Below are 14,489 nucleotides of genomic sequence, written 5' to 3'. Positions count from 1 at the left end.
AACATGCAAAAGATCAGGAAACACAAGGATAAAATATTATATTTAGCATTGATCTCTTGCATTGTGATACGATGTAAAGCTGGGATTTGCATTAAGTTGACTACCCCTTAATTTCTCTTTTAACATACATAAACAATGCTAACTAATTCTGCCGAATCCTGATAGAAGTAATTCTAATGTGGAGTCTTCTTCCTACATTGGTTGTACTAAGCAAAAGATCTCTGATTTTAAGGTCTCAACAGTAGATCCTAAAAGAACGTATTAGACATCATTTCCGTTCTCAAACTTGTGTAACTCCGACTCTATAGTCTTGGCAATCTCAACTTCATCATCTGGAGGTACTGGAAAATCTACATGAAACGATCCCTGCTTGATGGGTTCAACAGCTTCACGGAGTCTGGCTTGCTGCTTGATGTGGTTGTAGAGCCCTTGATGGAAGGGATGATCCAAGGAATAGCAATTTTCACTACCACTCTCAGAATGTCTGGATGATCCAGAACCTTCTCTTCTACAGAAATGTGGTAGAGACGAGTAATCCATGATCTGCACACCAAATTTAATTTGTTAAAGTCATTAATACAAAGTAAAAATAGATAATAGGTACCATAGAGTTGGCCTTCAATTTTTCAAAAGAACTATCATGAGCATACTAAAAGGAATGAAAATAAAAAGTGGTTACTCACTAAAGAAAATGATTTTGATTAAATCCATCAATAGAAGTACAACTAATATTATGCAAAAAATGCTTATAAAATTTTAGGAAACTTAAACAAGAATAAATCTGTTATGAAGTGACTAGTATTTTCTTTTAAAAACATTTTGATAGGTACAAAAACAATTTTAATTAAATGCATATATAAGATGAAAATAATACAAACATTAAATCCAAGAGTAGATTTTGTGAAAAATTCATCCTATAAAATATTATATAAAAAAGATTGAATTGTATACAGACAACTTGCATTACAGATCCACAGACTATCACTCTCCCCTAATTTTCTGTTATGTACTCCAATTCTGGAATATGCAATAATTTTATTTCTACGATTTTTAACTGCTGTTGGTGTTTCTAGTGATTAATAGCCATGTCTTGGAAGTTTGAAACATTTTGCAACTAGTTTCAGAGGCACCGTGAAGTGCAACTGGGTAATGAGGGTAAGGGGCTTTATTGCAATGTAAAGTGCATGCATGTGGTAGAAAGTAATGGCAGAGTTTTAAAGATAAGTTTATGGCACCACTGTCTCTTATCTGAGGCAAAAAATTGCACACATTTCATCTCTGTGCTGTTCTGCTAATGGCTTTTGTAAATGGGTCTCTTGTCTGGTAAGCAACCACTTAGTTTCGTTTTCCTAATGCACTTTTTCTGTTTGTGATTTTGTATTGCATTCTTTATTGTTACCTTTAAAAGGAAAAGCTATCCTCTAATTTTGTGATGCTCTCTCCAATTGTTAAATAAGTAGGTGCTCCTGGAGTATATGTTACCCACGACTGAGATCGATCATAATAATTGGCAATTTTTTTCTTCATCATGGCATAATTTCAATTGTTGGGGTATGCACTTGAGGAGTCTTGTTCAAAAGACATGAGGACAAAAAACAAAAAACTTACAGTCAACAGCTCATCTCGTCCACAACCTGGTAACACCTGTATTTTTCTTCTTGTCCTCTCTTGTAAAAGTGGCTTCACAACCTGCTAACGCTGAGTGTTTAAACATCATGCTGAGGTCTCAATAGGAACTCAACTGAAACTGCTATATTAAATAAAAAATATCATACAGGAAGCAAAATCATAAGGCAATATTTTTTTATGGTAGAAATTTCTCACCTTCCAACAAGCTGAAAATATGTATGGAGCATTTACAATGTAATAAGTATTTGTCTTCTCAGGGTAGTTCAGATCATCAATGGATGATATAATAGTTAACAACTGCATCAGCACGAGCAAATTTAATGATATATATATAACAGATGCAGAAGAATTGAACATTTTCTGCTTTAAGTTTGGTTTCGTGTAGCAATAACAGTAAATGTTTGACCTAAATGACAAATTGGAGAACAACTTTCAATCTTGTGTATGTTTGTACTTCTTTCAGACATGCTACATTTTTTTTTTGGTGAAATAGTTTACTACTGATCATGATATGTTAATGATAATTTCCAAATGATCTCACACATGTTCACTATATCAACCTTATACATCCATATTGTTTACCATTCAAATTTAACTTTTAAGAACGGATTATCTATACATTCAATTCACAATTAATCATGGTATGGCAATGCTGCGGATCAAATAGCAGTATGAACAAAAAAGTACCTTAATCTGATTCAGGGCTGATAACTTCAGACCAGTCATGTCTAAGACCTTTATACAAGTGGTAATAGGTCGCCCTTGCTTCTCTGATGCAGAAGGCTACAGACATATATGGGTCAAAACAGAAGGCCAACAAAGCTCAAATGGTTAATGAAGAAGACTCTAAAGACTAATACTCACCAAGACTATACGCTCACGATATTCATTAATTTGAATGTGTGACTGCACATAATAATGGACCTACAAACATAAAAACACCCAAAAAAAATGCCAGAACGATCTCAGAACACATAGCTTAAGAAAAACAAACAGATAGTGCTTCACAGAGGCAACATCCGTTTTCATTTTTTCCAATAATTAAACTTACAGATGCTTTGTCAAATGTGCTAAGCCCAACACCAATTGCAAAGACAGGCAGACCCTGAAAAGGCAGAACAAGAAGAATAAAAAATTTTAAAAAATGAAAAAAAAAATCCAAGTCCTATCATATTAATCAATATCATTAAAAATGCACATGGTCATAAAGCCTAAGTTGCATTTTCTGATGAACAAACACTTTGAAATAAAGCAAGAATAAAAATTTTTAAAAAATGAAAAAAAATCCAAGTCCTATCATATTAATCAATGTCATTAAAAATGCACATGGTCATAAATCCTAAGTTACATTTTCTGATGAACAAACACTTTCAATTAAAGCACAACTATGATGAAATGGAACGAGGAAAAGATTATGTTTGAGAATGAGCACCTCTCTTGAGTAACCTGATAATCCTATGAGTTGTGAATCACGCACCGCTCTGTATAAATCAGCAGGAACAATTGGTTTCTGAAAAACGAATCACCAAACAGACATACTTGATGTTATAAATCACCAACTTCAAAATTTACTGCTAATGCTCTAATAAGATACATTATGCTGTCATTATTTTCAAAATAACAGACGATAAAGAATATAACGGAGCAAGTCTCTCAATTATAGACAAGAAGCGAACTTAAATTGATAAAGAAATCATGCAAGGGATCAGCATCATAAAAACTTACAGATAATATATTGTCAATCTCATTTTGCACCCTCCAATTTAAACAATCAACCAACTGAAACATAATACTGACGTCAGGTACACTATGTTGCATATAGTGGAGAACTATTTGCAAGCAAAATGTTCAACCAAAGGACACTTCCACCATATATATCTTACCATTTTCTGTGCCTTGTAAGGATCCCAGTCCCTTGCTTTTAGAAACCGCATTAAAGTTGCAGTGACAAATCCTTGATGAACATTCTGGCAATTAAAGTTACGAAATTCCAAAGGAGGAAAAAGGAGAAGCTATTAGTTTTGTAGAATCAAAATGCCAAAAAATAGTTTGTATCCACATTAATAAAGTATTCAAAATTTAGGGCAGGAAGAGTTATAAGTTGGCAAATGCTAACCCATGATCTTATAGGCAGTGCTATTTTATCCTTTTAGTTCCTTAACCACTGCCATAAGACATAAGGGCACTGGTTAGCAAGACCCTCATTAGTTTTCTAGTTAAGTACTCGTTAATTGATTACTAAAAATTCCTAGTTTTCATCAAACCTCATAAGATATAGTTGGGTAATTATCTTTAATTATTAAATTTATAGCACTCCGCAAAACAGAAAGAAGTTACTAGTGATGAGGAGTACTTTACAAAATAGGTGAAAGCGTGAAACACAAGTTAGATTATATAGTTGAAAGAATCTGAGAAAGAGAATTGAAATCATCAGATCTCATTTGGGAGACATTACGTGTCAAATATCCAGCAACAGTGGAAGTTGGGAGTCAATAAAAACCAAGATTTAGGAGCAGTATAAAAAATCCATTGAAGGTTTCTGATTGGGCGGCCCGGAACCCAACCCAACCCGTACCATACATAATAGATCAAAGTAGCCAAATGAAGGAGAGAGAAAGTAAGAGTTGAGTCAAAGATAGAGATCAATGAAAATGCAAAATGCTAACCTGAAACGTTGTTCGCAAAGGCTCCTCAACTACCATTGTTGCAGATTCAAAACAAGAAACAAAAATAATTAAAAACTGAGAGAGAGAGAGAGAGAGAGAGAGAGAGAGAGAGAGAGAAAGAAAGACCTTGGTCAATGAATGCCTGGAACTGCTTGATGGCATCCTGGGAACCAACCCCCATTTCTTGTTCTTCTTAAACTCTCAACTTCACTTTCCTTTCTTTTCAGTGTTACTTCAAATGTGAAACACACCACACCTTGAAGCAAAACAAAAGCAAGAGGTTTAAAGATATAGCAAACAAGAACAACTAATAGAAAGAAAGACCATAAATGAAGATTCAACAAAGGCGGGCCTATCACCAAGTTCTTCCTACCTACAATTTCCACCCTTTCTTTCTCTTTTTAAATTCCATTTTCTCCTAATTATATTAACCTCCGATACTTTTTTACTTTTTCATTTTTATTATTAATCAGATCAGTTGAGAATAGATTGGAAATAATTATAAAAAAAAGGCAAAAATGGAAGCTTCACTGTTCAGAATCTAATGAGAAATTGAAAGTTGAGATACCCAACCCCACAATTTCCAAACAGTGAAAAAAAGCTTTTTTATTTTTTGAGAATTTATTGTTAGATTCTTTGTCTGTTTTTGGTAAGACGTTATTATATTAGTTAGTTACAATTGCAATTATAGTATAATTGTTGACAAGTCATTGCACCGTTGATTTCAGGGACCCACTGCCTCGATCTGTTTTCAGCCGTTAAATTTTAGATTTCATTGTTTTGGTTGAGTGCATCTTTCTTGTGTGTGTGTGTGTGTGAACATGGAATATACTTGTTAACTCCGACTCCGATAAATAAAAATTTCATATTAATAGAAAAAATTAAAATTTTAGATGTTCGTCTTGGCCCACTCAGTTAAGGCCTAAGTTATTGACGATCTTTTAAATCTATAACATTAATTGTTTTTTATTTTACATATTAACTTTTTAAATCTTAACCATTTGTACTCAAAATTAATAATAAGAATCTAACTTGATTGGTTAAACAAAGCATATGAGTATTATAAATCATTTAGTATTGTATTTAATTTTTATGAATAAAGAAAAATATTCTAATTTTTCATTTTTATATTATATTTTTTGTTTCTCTATAAATTTCAACTATTTATATTTTTAAATTAACTATCCTTCAATCTACTTTTACTATACATTAAACTATGACAAAATAAAATTGAGAATGACTTATTATTTTTTCAATATTCATGTCATTTATAACTATATATGCTTATCAATTATCATGCTCTTTTTCAAATGTAAATTCTTTTGAATTAATTATACATATTTTAATTATTTTAAAACATTTTTACAATTCAATATAAATTAATTATTCGTTTTTATATAATGAAACTCTCTGCAAGTATTACTTTTATAGTTATATTTTAAAATTTTTAAAAAATAGTCTAAAGCATGTTTTCCTTTTTAGTTAAAGAAAAAAAACACATGACTTCAAACGTCATTTTCAGGGGATAAAAAATATAACAAGTTAAAGGCCTTTTCCTAGCTATGAGTCGTCTTCTAATATGTTGATGCAAATTGGATGCTTGCTCGACCTCCAACAATAGCATGAGTTGGCTAGTAAAGAATAAATGATTGTATGATCAAGCCCCACCAACCCCAATCGAGTGACTTGTTTAGAATCGTGCACAAATTAACAACACGGAAAAAAAAAAAAAAAGTGGTGGGAAAAAAGAAAAAAAGAAAAAGGGTTATAGTACGCATGCACCTAAAAAGAAAAGGCCAACTAAAAGCACGTTATAAGATAGCTCTACACCATCTAACACTGCCTTTATTTTTACGGAAAACTCTCTTTTTTTGTGGCGAAAGCGAATGAATTCTTTACATATATACTTAATAAATTTTAATTTATGAAAATAAAAAAAATTACACAACTAAAATTTTCATACGTGTAAAACTTCAGGTCACACGAAACAATCAATTCCGACGGGTTTTTCTATATTTGAAATACTTATTAGAGAGTGCTTAGTTTTATGGCTTTTATCTAAAAAACAAATTTATATTGAGTTGAAAGATTTACACTAAATTTTATAACAAAACTATTTTAAAACAGAAACATCTATACATAAATCATTTTAATTTTTTTTTTATAATTTTTCATTTAAAATTAATTTGTAAACGTTGATCTAATCACGCACTTATTCATCAATGAAATCTTACTTTCAACCATACACCTCAAGAGAAGGTAACTAGTGCACAGATGGGCAGGTAAATCGTCTTCCTCGGCTTGCTGGACGAATTAGAAGCTGACACTCGTGGTTTAGCTTTTCCTAGACTGTAGCTGCTTGTCTGTTTTCTTTTGTTCTCGGGGAGTATTCTGAATGATAAAACAACATAAAAATCACGCACTTATTACCAATAAAAACGCACACACACATGCGCATGCAATTAATTTGTAAACGTTGATATAGTCACGCACTTATTAATTTGTGTGCATGCACACTTATTATCTTGAATTCCTTTAAGATTAGTGTGTGTGCGCGTGTGTATACCCTTTAAACCTTTTAACATGTGTTCTTCTCATAGGTTTACATCATTAATCTGATTTAGGCTTAACCTTAGGTGTCTTCTCTTGCCCCACGCAGATTACGATCACTGAGTGTCTGTTCATGAACTAATGAAAAAATGGGTACCCTATGGCTCCAAGACACTTTAAGGAGAGGTATGTATAAGACATATATGACATTCCGTGGTGACGTTTTGCACTACTTTCTAAGCTTATTAGCAGCAGGCTAAAGACCAAATGTCATGTAGGAGCTAGAGAATTCTCCGTGTCATTGCCAAACTTCAAACCGAAAATTTTAATACTTGCATGTTGAAAAAAAATAAAGAACTTAACTTTAATGTTTAATTATAATTATGTTGAAAAAATATTAACAAATTAATAGTAACTGCTATATATAAAAATAAATTTTAATTATAGTTTATGATAGTTTTAGTATATATGTTACTAATTGCAAGTTTTATAGAATTACTTAAAATTTAATATACGGAATCAGTTGATTGTCTTATATTACGATTTTAAAAATATTAACAAAAGAAGATAAACTTGTCGATGTCAAAACCTGGGTCTGGTCTTGACTGTTGTAACAGAAGTGCCGGCCTATCCACGATGTTGGATCAATTCATGACCGAGTCAAAGAAAAACAAAGTCAAATAAGAGCCGATATTAAGTGGGAAATCAGAAACTTCAAACAAAACAAATGACAAAATTTGTATTCATTCACATTATATTTTGCACTTTCAGCTGTGCCCAAACATTGACACATCCAAAGGAAATAATTAAGGGACAATTTAGGACGTAGAAAATTACGTCAACAGTGAAGCTATTATCTTTAGCCTCCGCATCATTCTTTGAATTGACCTCAAAATTAATATGCATTGTAAATACCATTCTAGACGCAGTTCATGGTTTTTGGGATGAGAGGAAACGATGCACTTGAATAATTTCAAGAAAGATTTGTTGGCATACGGATCCAACGACTACGAACATTTTTATACGGAGCCAACAACTATAATTAAAAGTATATATCGGTAAGAAACGATGCACTCAAATTTATAATATACCGAGAGATTTTTTTGGTCAAATTTTACAAATATAATAATGAAATATATATTTTTTTATAAAAAAAACGCCTTGTGTGATTTGGCAAGATTAAAAAAAGAAGTCAAAGTTAATGTTTCCAATTAGAGAAAACCAAGACATAACAGCAAAAAGTGTACGTTCTGCGAGATCGCCAAATAAAGGTAAAAAGTAAAAAAAAAAAAAATGCATTTCCTTCCTTCCTTCAAATCATACAAAACAAACCTTCCTTTGAGACGCATGCATGATGCTGCTAGGAGTCTCTCTCATAACGCGTTTCTTTCATACTTTGGAATAAAACTTCAAATATTATTATCTTAATATATTTGAACTCATTAAAGGAAGAGAGTGTGACTGTCTACCGGCCCACTCTTGAGTTCATAGCTAAAGAAGGTACGTAGAAAACTCTGACTTTCTCGCTTCATTTTTTATTCCCTTAATAATTCAACAACATGCATGTGATGGCATGTGATGTGATGCACGTAATTAAATTCCTCTCTCTTCTCTTTTAATTAAATTAACCCAACTTCTAATTTGTCGACCTTCAATTATTAATAGTATACTGTGTACGTATTTGTCGATGGACATGGACGGGCATAGAAGCAGCGGCACCGGCACCGGCGTGTGTGAGATAGAAGAAGTGGACGAGAATTCGAACGAGAGGCAACTCCATGATGATGATGATGATGATGAAGAAGAGTACTGTGTTTATGTAGCAGTGGGTAAGAGCGACACAAGCATGGACGCTCTCTCATGGGCTCTCAACAACTTTGTTGCTCAATCACCATCTACCATCATTTATCTCATTCATGTTTTCCCTCAGATCAACCACATTCCAAATCCATGTAACTTCATTATATAACTATTTCTTCTTTTTTCACTCTTTATTTCTTGGTGCAACTTGGTCAAACCCAGTACCTACCTATATATGTATGAGGTTCAAGTTGTGGGTTGCAAGATGAATTGAACTAATTGATGTTTGATTGCTAACTTGCTTTTCTGTTTTTTTTTTCCTTCATCATTTTGCTTTCTTTACTTCAAACCAAGCATCTATTTTTAGTGTCAAATGTCATCTTGGACAAGGTGGCCAAACCAAGTAGAATGATCAAAGAACATACGTACTTTTTTTAGATTTGCCCCGTTTATATCAACAAAACGGGGGGAAAAAAAGTTCAGAATTTGAATGAAATTGTTACTTCCAAGTTGATTTCAAATGTAATTTCTTATTAACATATGTACCAACCAGTCCATATGGATCTAATTTGAATCCGTGTCTTGCCACTCTTTCTTGTGTGCTTGCAGTGGGAATAGGAATGATTCCAAGGAATCAAGTGAGTGCTGAGCAGGTGGAGAGTTATATTGACCAAGAAAGAGGCAAGAGGAGAGAGCTCCTTCAGAAATTCCTACAATCATGCTCTACTTCCAAGGTACTAATAATACATTATATAAATCTAATGGAATTATCAAACCCTTAATTAGTTATTCAATTCCATAGATAAAACAACAAAATTATTCAGAACAGGTTAAGGTAGACACCATCCTGATTGAGAGTGACTCAGTTGCAAAGGCTATCCTCGACCTGATTCCCATTCTTCAAATAAAAAGGCTAGTGATTGGAGCCAACAAACTTCATCTAAGGTACATTACATAATCTGACCGTATCAGTAGGCTTAATTATATTAATTATAAGCATTTCATTAATATTTGAGAACTGAACAGAAAATCAAAATCAAGGAGAGGGAAAGGCATAGCCGATCAGATACTGCAGAATGCACCACAAAGTTGCAAGGTGAGAATTATATGTGAAAAGAAGGAAGTAAATGAGCAGATGATGTCATTGTCACCCTTCCCACAGCCGCTTGCCACTTGCACCTCTGCTAATGATGCTTCTATAACCAGTAAAAAAGAAGATCATCAAAACGATTTGGTTTCATGTATTTGTTTCATACCCAAGTTTAAATGATTACAGTGTACATGTGTGGTTGTATAGCAGCAAAGGACAAAGGGTATAGATGTATAGCTCAGTCAAGTTCTTTGACTCGTAATGTAGCTCATCATGAATAATTTTAATAGTGGAGATGAAAATTTAGTTTGCAAATTAATGCCAGTCGTGAATCATATTGTATTATAAACTCCGAAGTTGGGTCCACTATTTATGAAAATAGGGGAATTGAGCGCCATTGAACTTTTTCACTTTTATATATTGTAACATTTTGTGGAAAAGAGTAAGTTAACTTTATATATATAAGTGTTGTCGAGTATTGTTATAAAATTAATAAAAGAAATTTTTTATTAAGATACATAAAATTATGTTATATATAATTTTTTTAGTATTTTTATATATCTCAAGATTTAAAATACAACTTTTGGATTTTTATGATATGTCACGTTATTATTATCACACAATGAATATGTATACTTTGGAAGGAAATTTGAATATATGTTTACACCTCAATGTAATATAGAGAAACAAATGAGAGAAAAATAAATCCGCTTTTGACTGGACTTTTTCTCAAATATATTTGAGATATATAAAATTGTATAACGAGAATAAATTTTATACCAAGTCAAATGGGAATAAGACTCTATCATTGAGTATATATTACGAGAGAAGTCCAGCGTTTTAGACATTCTTCACATCAAAAGTCTAATAACAAATATCTATTATTATAGTTAAAATAACATAATGCTAACTTTTGGTAATCGCTAGTTTTTAATAATCAAATAATATTAATATTAATAATCAACACAACATTAATTAACAAAAATCCTAACAGGACAGTTCTTAGAAAAACCGGATAATAGAGAAAAAGACTTGAAGAAGGAGGAAGCTTGGGGGAAGATTACCTGTCTATCCCTTGTGTAGGTACAGATATGTTTTTCTCCATCCCTGTCAAATATGAATTTTCTGTGTATGTATAGGTATGGCGTTTTCCTTGACAAAATATTGTTTGCGTGTGATCTTTTCCGTGTACTCCATTTTTCATTAATGTTGTTATCTTGGTTACGTCAAGATGAACGGAAAATTCTGTTATTATTGTAATGTTAATAAAATAGTTAATTTAATGTTAAAATATCGTTTTAGTGTTACGTAATCCCCCTCAACCCTACCCTTTTTTAAATGATAGCGAACGCATCGAACAAAAAGTATTGTTCATAGCATGTGATTTGACTTTATTGGAGGTGTGTATCCCTGGATACCTGACGACAAAAGGCATATTCGTCCATGGTTCTTGCTTAACTGTGAATATACAATATACGCATGGATGCACGACTTTTCTGAATAATTCAAAGTGAGAACGCGTTTTAAGGTGAAATAGGTAATTTTCAAACATGATTTATATGTTAAGTTTGTTTCCGTCTATTCCTTTCTTCAAAACAATATCCTGAGAATTGTATTAATATTTTTACAATTAAATATTAAGATAAAATCTCAATCGAGTTAATTTTGAAGGGACAGCTTGAAAACGAATAATAAAGAATACAATTTCGACAATTTACTGCATCACCGATGAAGAACAAAAAAATATCGTTGGATTTATTAATTAAAAAATTAAGCGGTTGTGATGGTTTAATTGTTATGGATTGAAAGAGTCCTTGCAAATTTACACCTTGACCCCAAGTTCCTCTCTCCACCAGCATTTCCTCCTCTTGCACTTTTTTGCTTTTTCTCTCTCTGCATAAACAGAGAAGCGTTACAGCGGTACCTCAACATACCGAACATGTTCTAGCATCGACGATAGCGTATCTGGCTTGGCACGCGGCGCAGAAGGAGAGAGTGAAACGGCATTTGATTTCTTATTTAATTTGATGTTGAGCTTGCTTTTGTTGGTTCGTTCGTGATGGAAGTGGGGAGTGAAGTATGTCTCCAAGGGCATCGCATAAAGAGTGTGGAGGGGTGGGATCAATTTTCAAATATAAAAAAATAGTGATAACAAGTGTAGATTTCAATTGCCACTTTTATGAATAGAACAAGTTTAAAATCGTCCCTCACGGTCACGGGTGTAGCACTAAAGCAGAAACTTGACCCTAGAACGCGTTTCAAAGTGAACGGAGTCTAAGGTGTGAGATTAAAAGATATTTCGCAGGTTGTGAAACAAAAAATAAATTGCTTTTAATTGTTAGATTTATTAATAAATGGATGAGATTGATTCCTCAATTTTCTTCCTTCCCATTTTATCCTTGTACCTTTCTATCTTCCTTCCCCTCTTCTCTATCAAAACGAAAAAACTCAACCGTCGACCATTCTGGCTGGTCTTTTCAACACGGATCATCGTGCGCTGCGATTGCCGTCCACCCCCTTCATCTCGTCTTGACACCTCATTCCAACCAAATCCAAGGGCGAACGAAATCATATCACCATCGCTTGCCAAAAAAAAAAATGTTTTGCTTGCATACCGTGTGTAAAATGTTTTGCTTGCGCACGATAGACTGTGTCTTCAAAGTGAGTGTTACTTAATAGCTGTTGGTCAGTTGGTCAGTGTTGTGGGTGTTAGTGAAGAATACCTTATAAAGGACCAACAGGGGTGAAACTATTTTGTTGAGTAAAAATACAAGTAATATTAGTGTAGTGTGTATATAAAAATCTAGTCTTTTTTCTTTCATTCGAGTAATGTACGTTGTATATTCCAGTCAACCTAGACACTTACGAGCCACGGTATTACAATATAACCAACGTGTACACTATATTTTATCAAATACAGTCTATTTATCCTTTCATTTGTTATTCTGGCTTCTAGTTTGGTCCAAATTAGTTGGAAATAAAATCGGAGAAAGCAAACAACATCATGTAATCAACAAGGTCATGGGAAATGGAGCACGATGAGTGCATCAGTTGTGGCGGTTTTATTGGGTTCAAGAGAAACCAAAGTGATAGGAGATTCAGATTCAGAGGAGTTGTTTGAGATAAATCTGAAGAAGCCTTTGGATGCAATATTAAGAGAAGACTGCGAGAGCATTCTGTTCTCTCTTGATATTGACAACGGCGTCGGCAATGATGGTGGTGATGATGTTGTTTATGTGGCAGTAGGCAACGATGGAGATTCGAGCACGGAGGCTCTTTCATGGGCCTCGAAGCACGCCATGACACCCTCTGCCACCGTTTGAATCGTACACGTTTTTCCTCAAGTCAAGCTCATTCCAAGTCCATGTACGTAATTAATTATTAACTCTTCATTTTCTACTCCTAGATGCCCATAATCAAATAAGTCCCTTTCCGGCCGTATCAAATGGGTTACTACTTACCAACGGAATTGCTTCAAAACTTCTAGCTAGTTGAAGAGTTTTGTCTCCCTATAACTTATGTTTGAATTCTTATTAAGACTTGTTTTCACACGTAATATCCAATCATATCTTTAACAGAATTATCTCCAATAATACTTGTGAAAAAAAAAAATTGATTACTCTGCTTATTACTTGTTAGTCCCTAACTAAGACTCACTCTCTAATATGTGAAATATGTCATAACCAAATTTCTTTCCAACTGTAAGTTGTTTAATGCAATGTAGTGGGAAAAATTCCAAGGAGCCACGTAAATCTAGAGAATGTTAACATGCACTTGACACAAGAGAAAGGCAAGAGAAAATTGCTCCTTCAAAAGTTCATTGATCTCTGCGTTGATTCGAAAGTAAAGAAATCCTTGCTTGGAAAACGTAACATATAAAATGAGCTCTTTAGGATATACTAGGCTTTTTATGAATTGATTGAAGATAGATTTTGATGATCAGTGACCTTAATTAATTACTATATATATGTAATATGGAACAGGTTAAGGTGGAGATGAAGCTCATTGAAGGTGACAATGCTGCCAGAGCCATCGTGGACCTTGTCGAAAATCTTAATATAAGGAAATTGGTTATTGGAATTACTCAATCTAATTTAAGGAACCGTGTCCGCGATCCATATATGTGACACTAAATTCATAGTAACAGCATTTAACTTCTAATTGTTTTATTTTTATTTTTTGGATGAGTAGAAAATCTGGGTCTAGAAGTCAAAATTCCATAGCGGCCAAGGTATTAAAAACTGCACAGGGTAGCTGTGACATAAAAATCATATGCGAAGGAAGAGAAGTGATCGACCAGATGATGAGTGATTGCACTTCACCACGCTCCGGCTCCATGGACGTCAAAGGGAGTTCGAGAGTTTCACAGCAAAAAAATGAATCCCGTGGATTTGTCCTTTTAAGCATTTTATGTCCAGTTTATGGTTATTTAGGTCCATCACCAGGATGAGATGAGTAAATATATGCATAAGAAGCACCCAAGGAAAAATCATATACTAACTGAAAAATGATGTTAGTAATTAATCTTGTTTTCATTATTATATTAGTATAGCTTCTCTTTAAAAAATATATATTAGTATAAATATTGTAGATTTTCCTTTATATCGTATGATCTATGCATTATTATATCAATGAAATTGTAGATTTACCTTAATATTGTATTATTAACAATATCTATCATATATATACCCATGGTGTATGCCAATTTTTTATATCAATGAAATTATCTAATACGTACTATGATGCATTACTCT

The 14,489-nt window shown here is 33.2% G+C and overlaps 2 protein-coding genes and 1 long non-coding RNA gene across 6 annotated transcripts; 2 read left to right on the top strand and 1 right to left on the bottom strand.

The window, feature by feature from the left end:
• Positions 1-11: 11 nt before the first annotated feature.
• On the bottom strand, positions 12-4,798 carry LOC114393897 (phosphatidylinositol/phosphatidylcholine transfer protein SFH2-like). 3 transcript variants are annotated; one of them, XM_028355381.1, is made up of 12 exons: positions 4,669-4,798; positions 4,422-4,551; positions 4,296-4,324; positions 3,513-3,596; positions 3,355-3,408; positions 3,062-3,139; positions 2,681-2,734; positions 2,494-2,553; positions 2,317-2,412; positions 1,825-1,926; positions 1,609-1,689; positions 12-543 (listed from the first exon to the last, which is right to left on the bottom strand). In XM_028355381.1, the coding sequence occupies exons 2-12, from the start codon at positions 4,474-4,476 to the stop codon at positions 262-264; spliced, it is 975 nt and encodes a 324-aa protein (XP_028211182.1). In that variant the 5' UTR covers positions 4,477-4,551; positions 4,669-4,798; the 3' UTR covers positions 12-261. The 3 variants fall into 3 exon arrangements, with proteins under 3 accessions (XP_028211182.1, XP_028211183.1, XP_028211181.1); XM_028355382.1 differs by lacking the exon at positions 4,669-4,798 and adding an exon at positions 3,746-3,793 and having other exon boundaries at positions 4,422-4,661; XM_028355380.1 differs by having other exon boundaries at positions 4,422-4,670.
• Positions 4,799-8,449: 3,651 nt separating this feature from the next.
• LOC114392833 (U-box domain-containing protein 35-like) lies at positions 8,450-10,132 on the top strand. Of its 2 annotated transcripts, none has more exons than XM_028354063.1 (4): positions 8,450-8,797; positions 9,255-9,379; positions 9,448-9,590; positions 9,672-10,132. In XM_028354063.1, the coding sequence occupies exons 1-4, from the start codon at positions 8,533-8,535 to the stop codon at positions 9,913-9,915; spliced, it is 777 nt and encodes a 258-aa protein (XP_028209864.1). In that variant the 5' UTR covers positions 8,450-8,532; the 3' UTR covers positions 9,916-10,132. The 2 variants fall into 2 exon arrangements, with proteins under 2 accessions (XP_028209864.1, XP_028209865.1); XM_028354064.1 differs by having other exon boundaries at positions 8,455-8,797; positions 9,475-9,590.
• Positions 10,133-11,475: 1,343 nt separating this feature from the next.
• On the top strand, positions 11,476-14,276 carry LOC114392922. The gene is made up of 2 exons (XR_003662420.1): positions 11,476-13,101; positions 13,719-14,276. It is a non-coding gene; the product is annotated as an uncharacterized LOC114392922 (long non-coding RNA).
• Positions 14,277-14,489: the final 213 nt, after the last annotated feature.

The sequence above is a fragment of the Glycine soja genome, chromosome 17, assembly GCF_004193775.1.
Source record: "Glycine soja cultivar W05 chromosome 17, ASM419377v2, whole genome shotgun sequence".
NCBI lineage: Eukaryota > Viridiplantae > Streptophyta > Magnoliopsida > Fabales > Fabaceae > Glycine > Glycine soja.
This window is presented reverse-complemented; position numbering and strand designations above follow the sequence as displayed.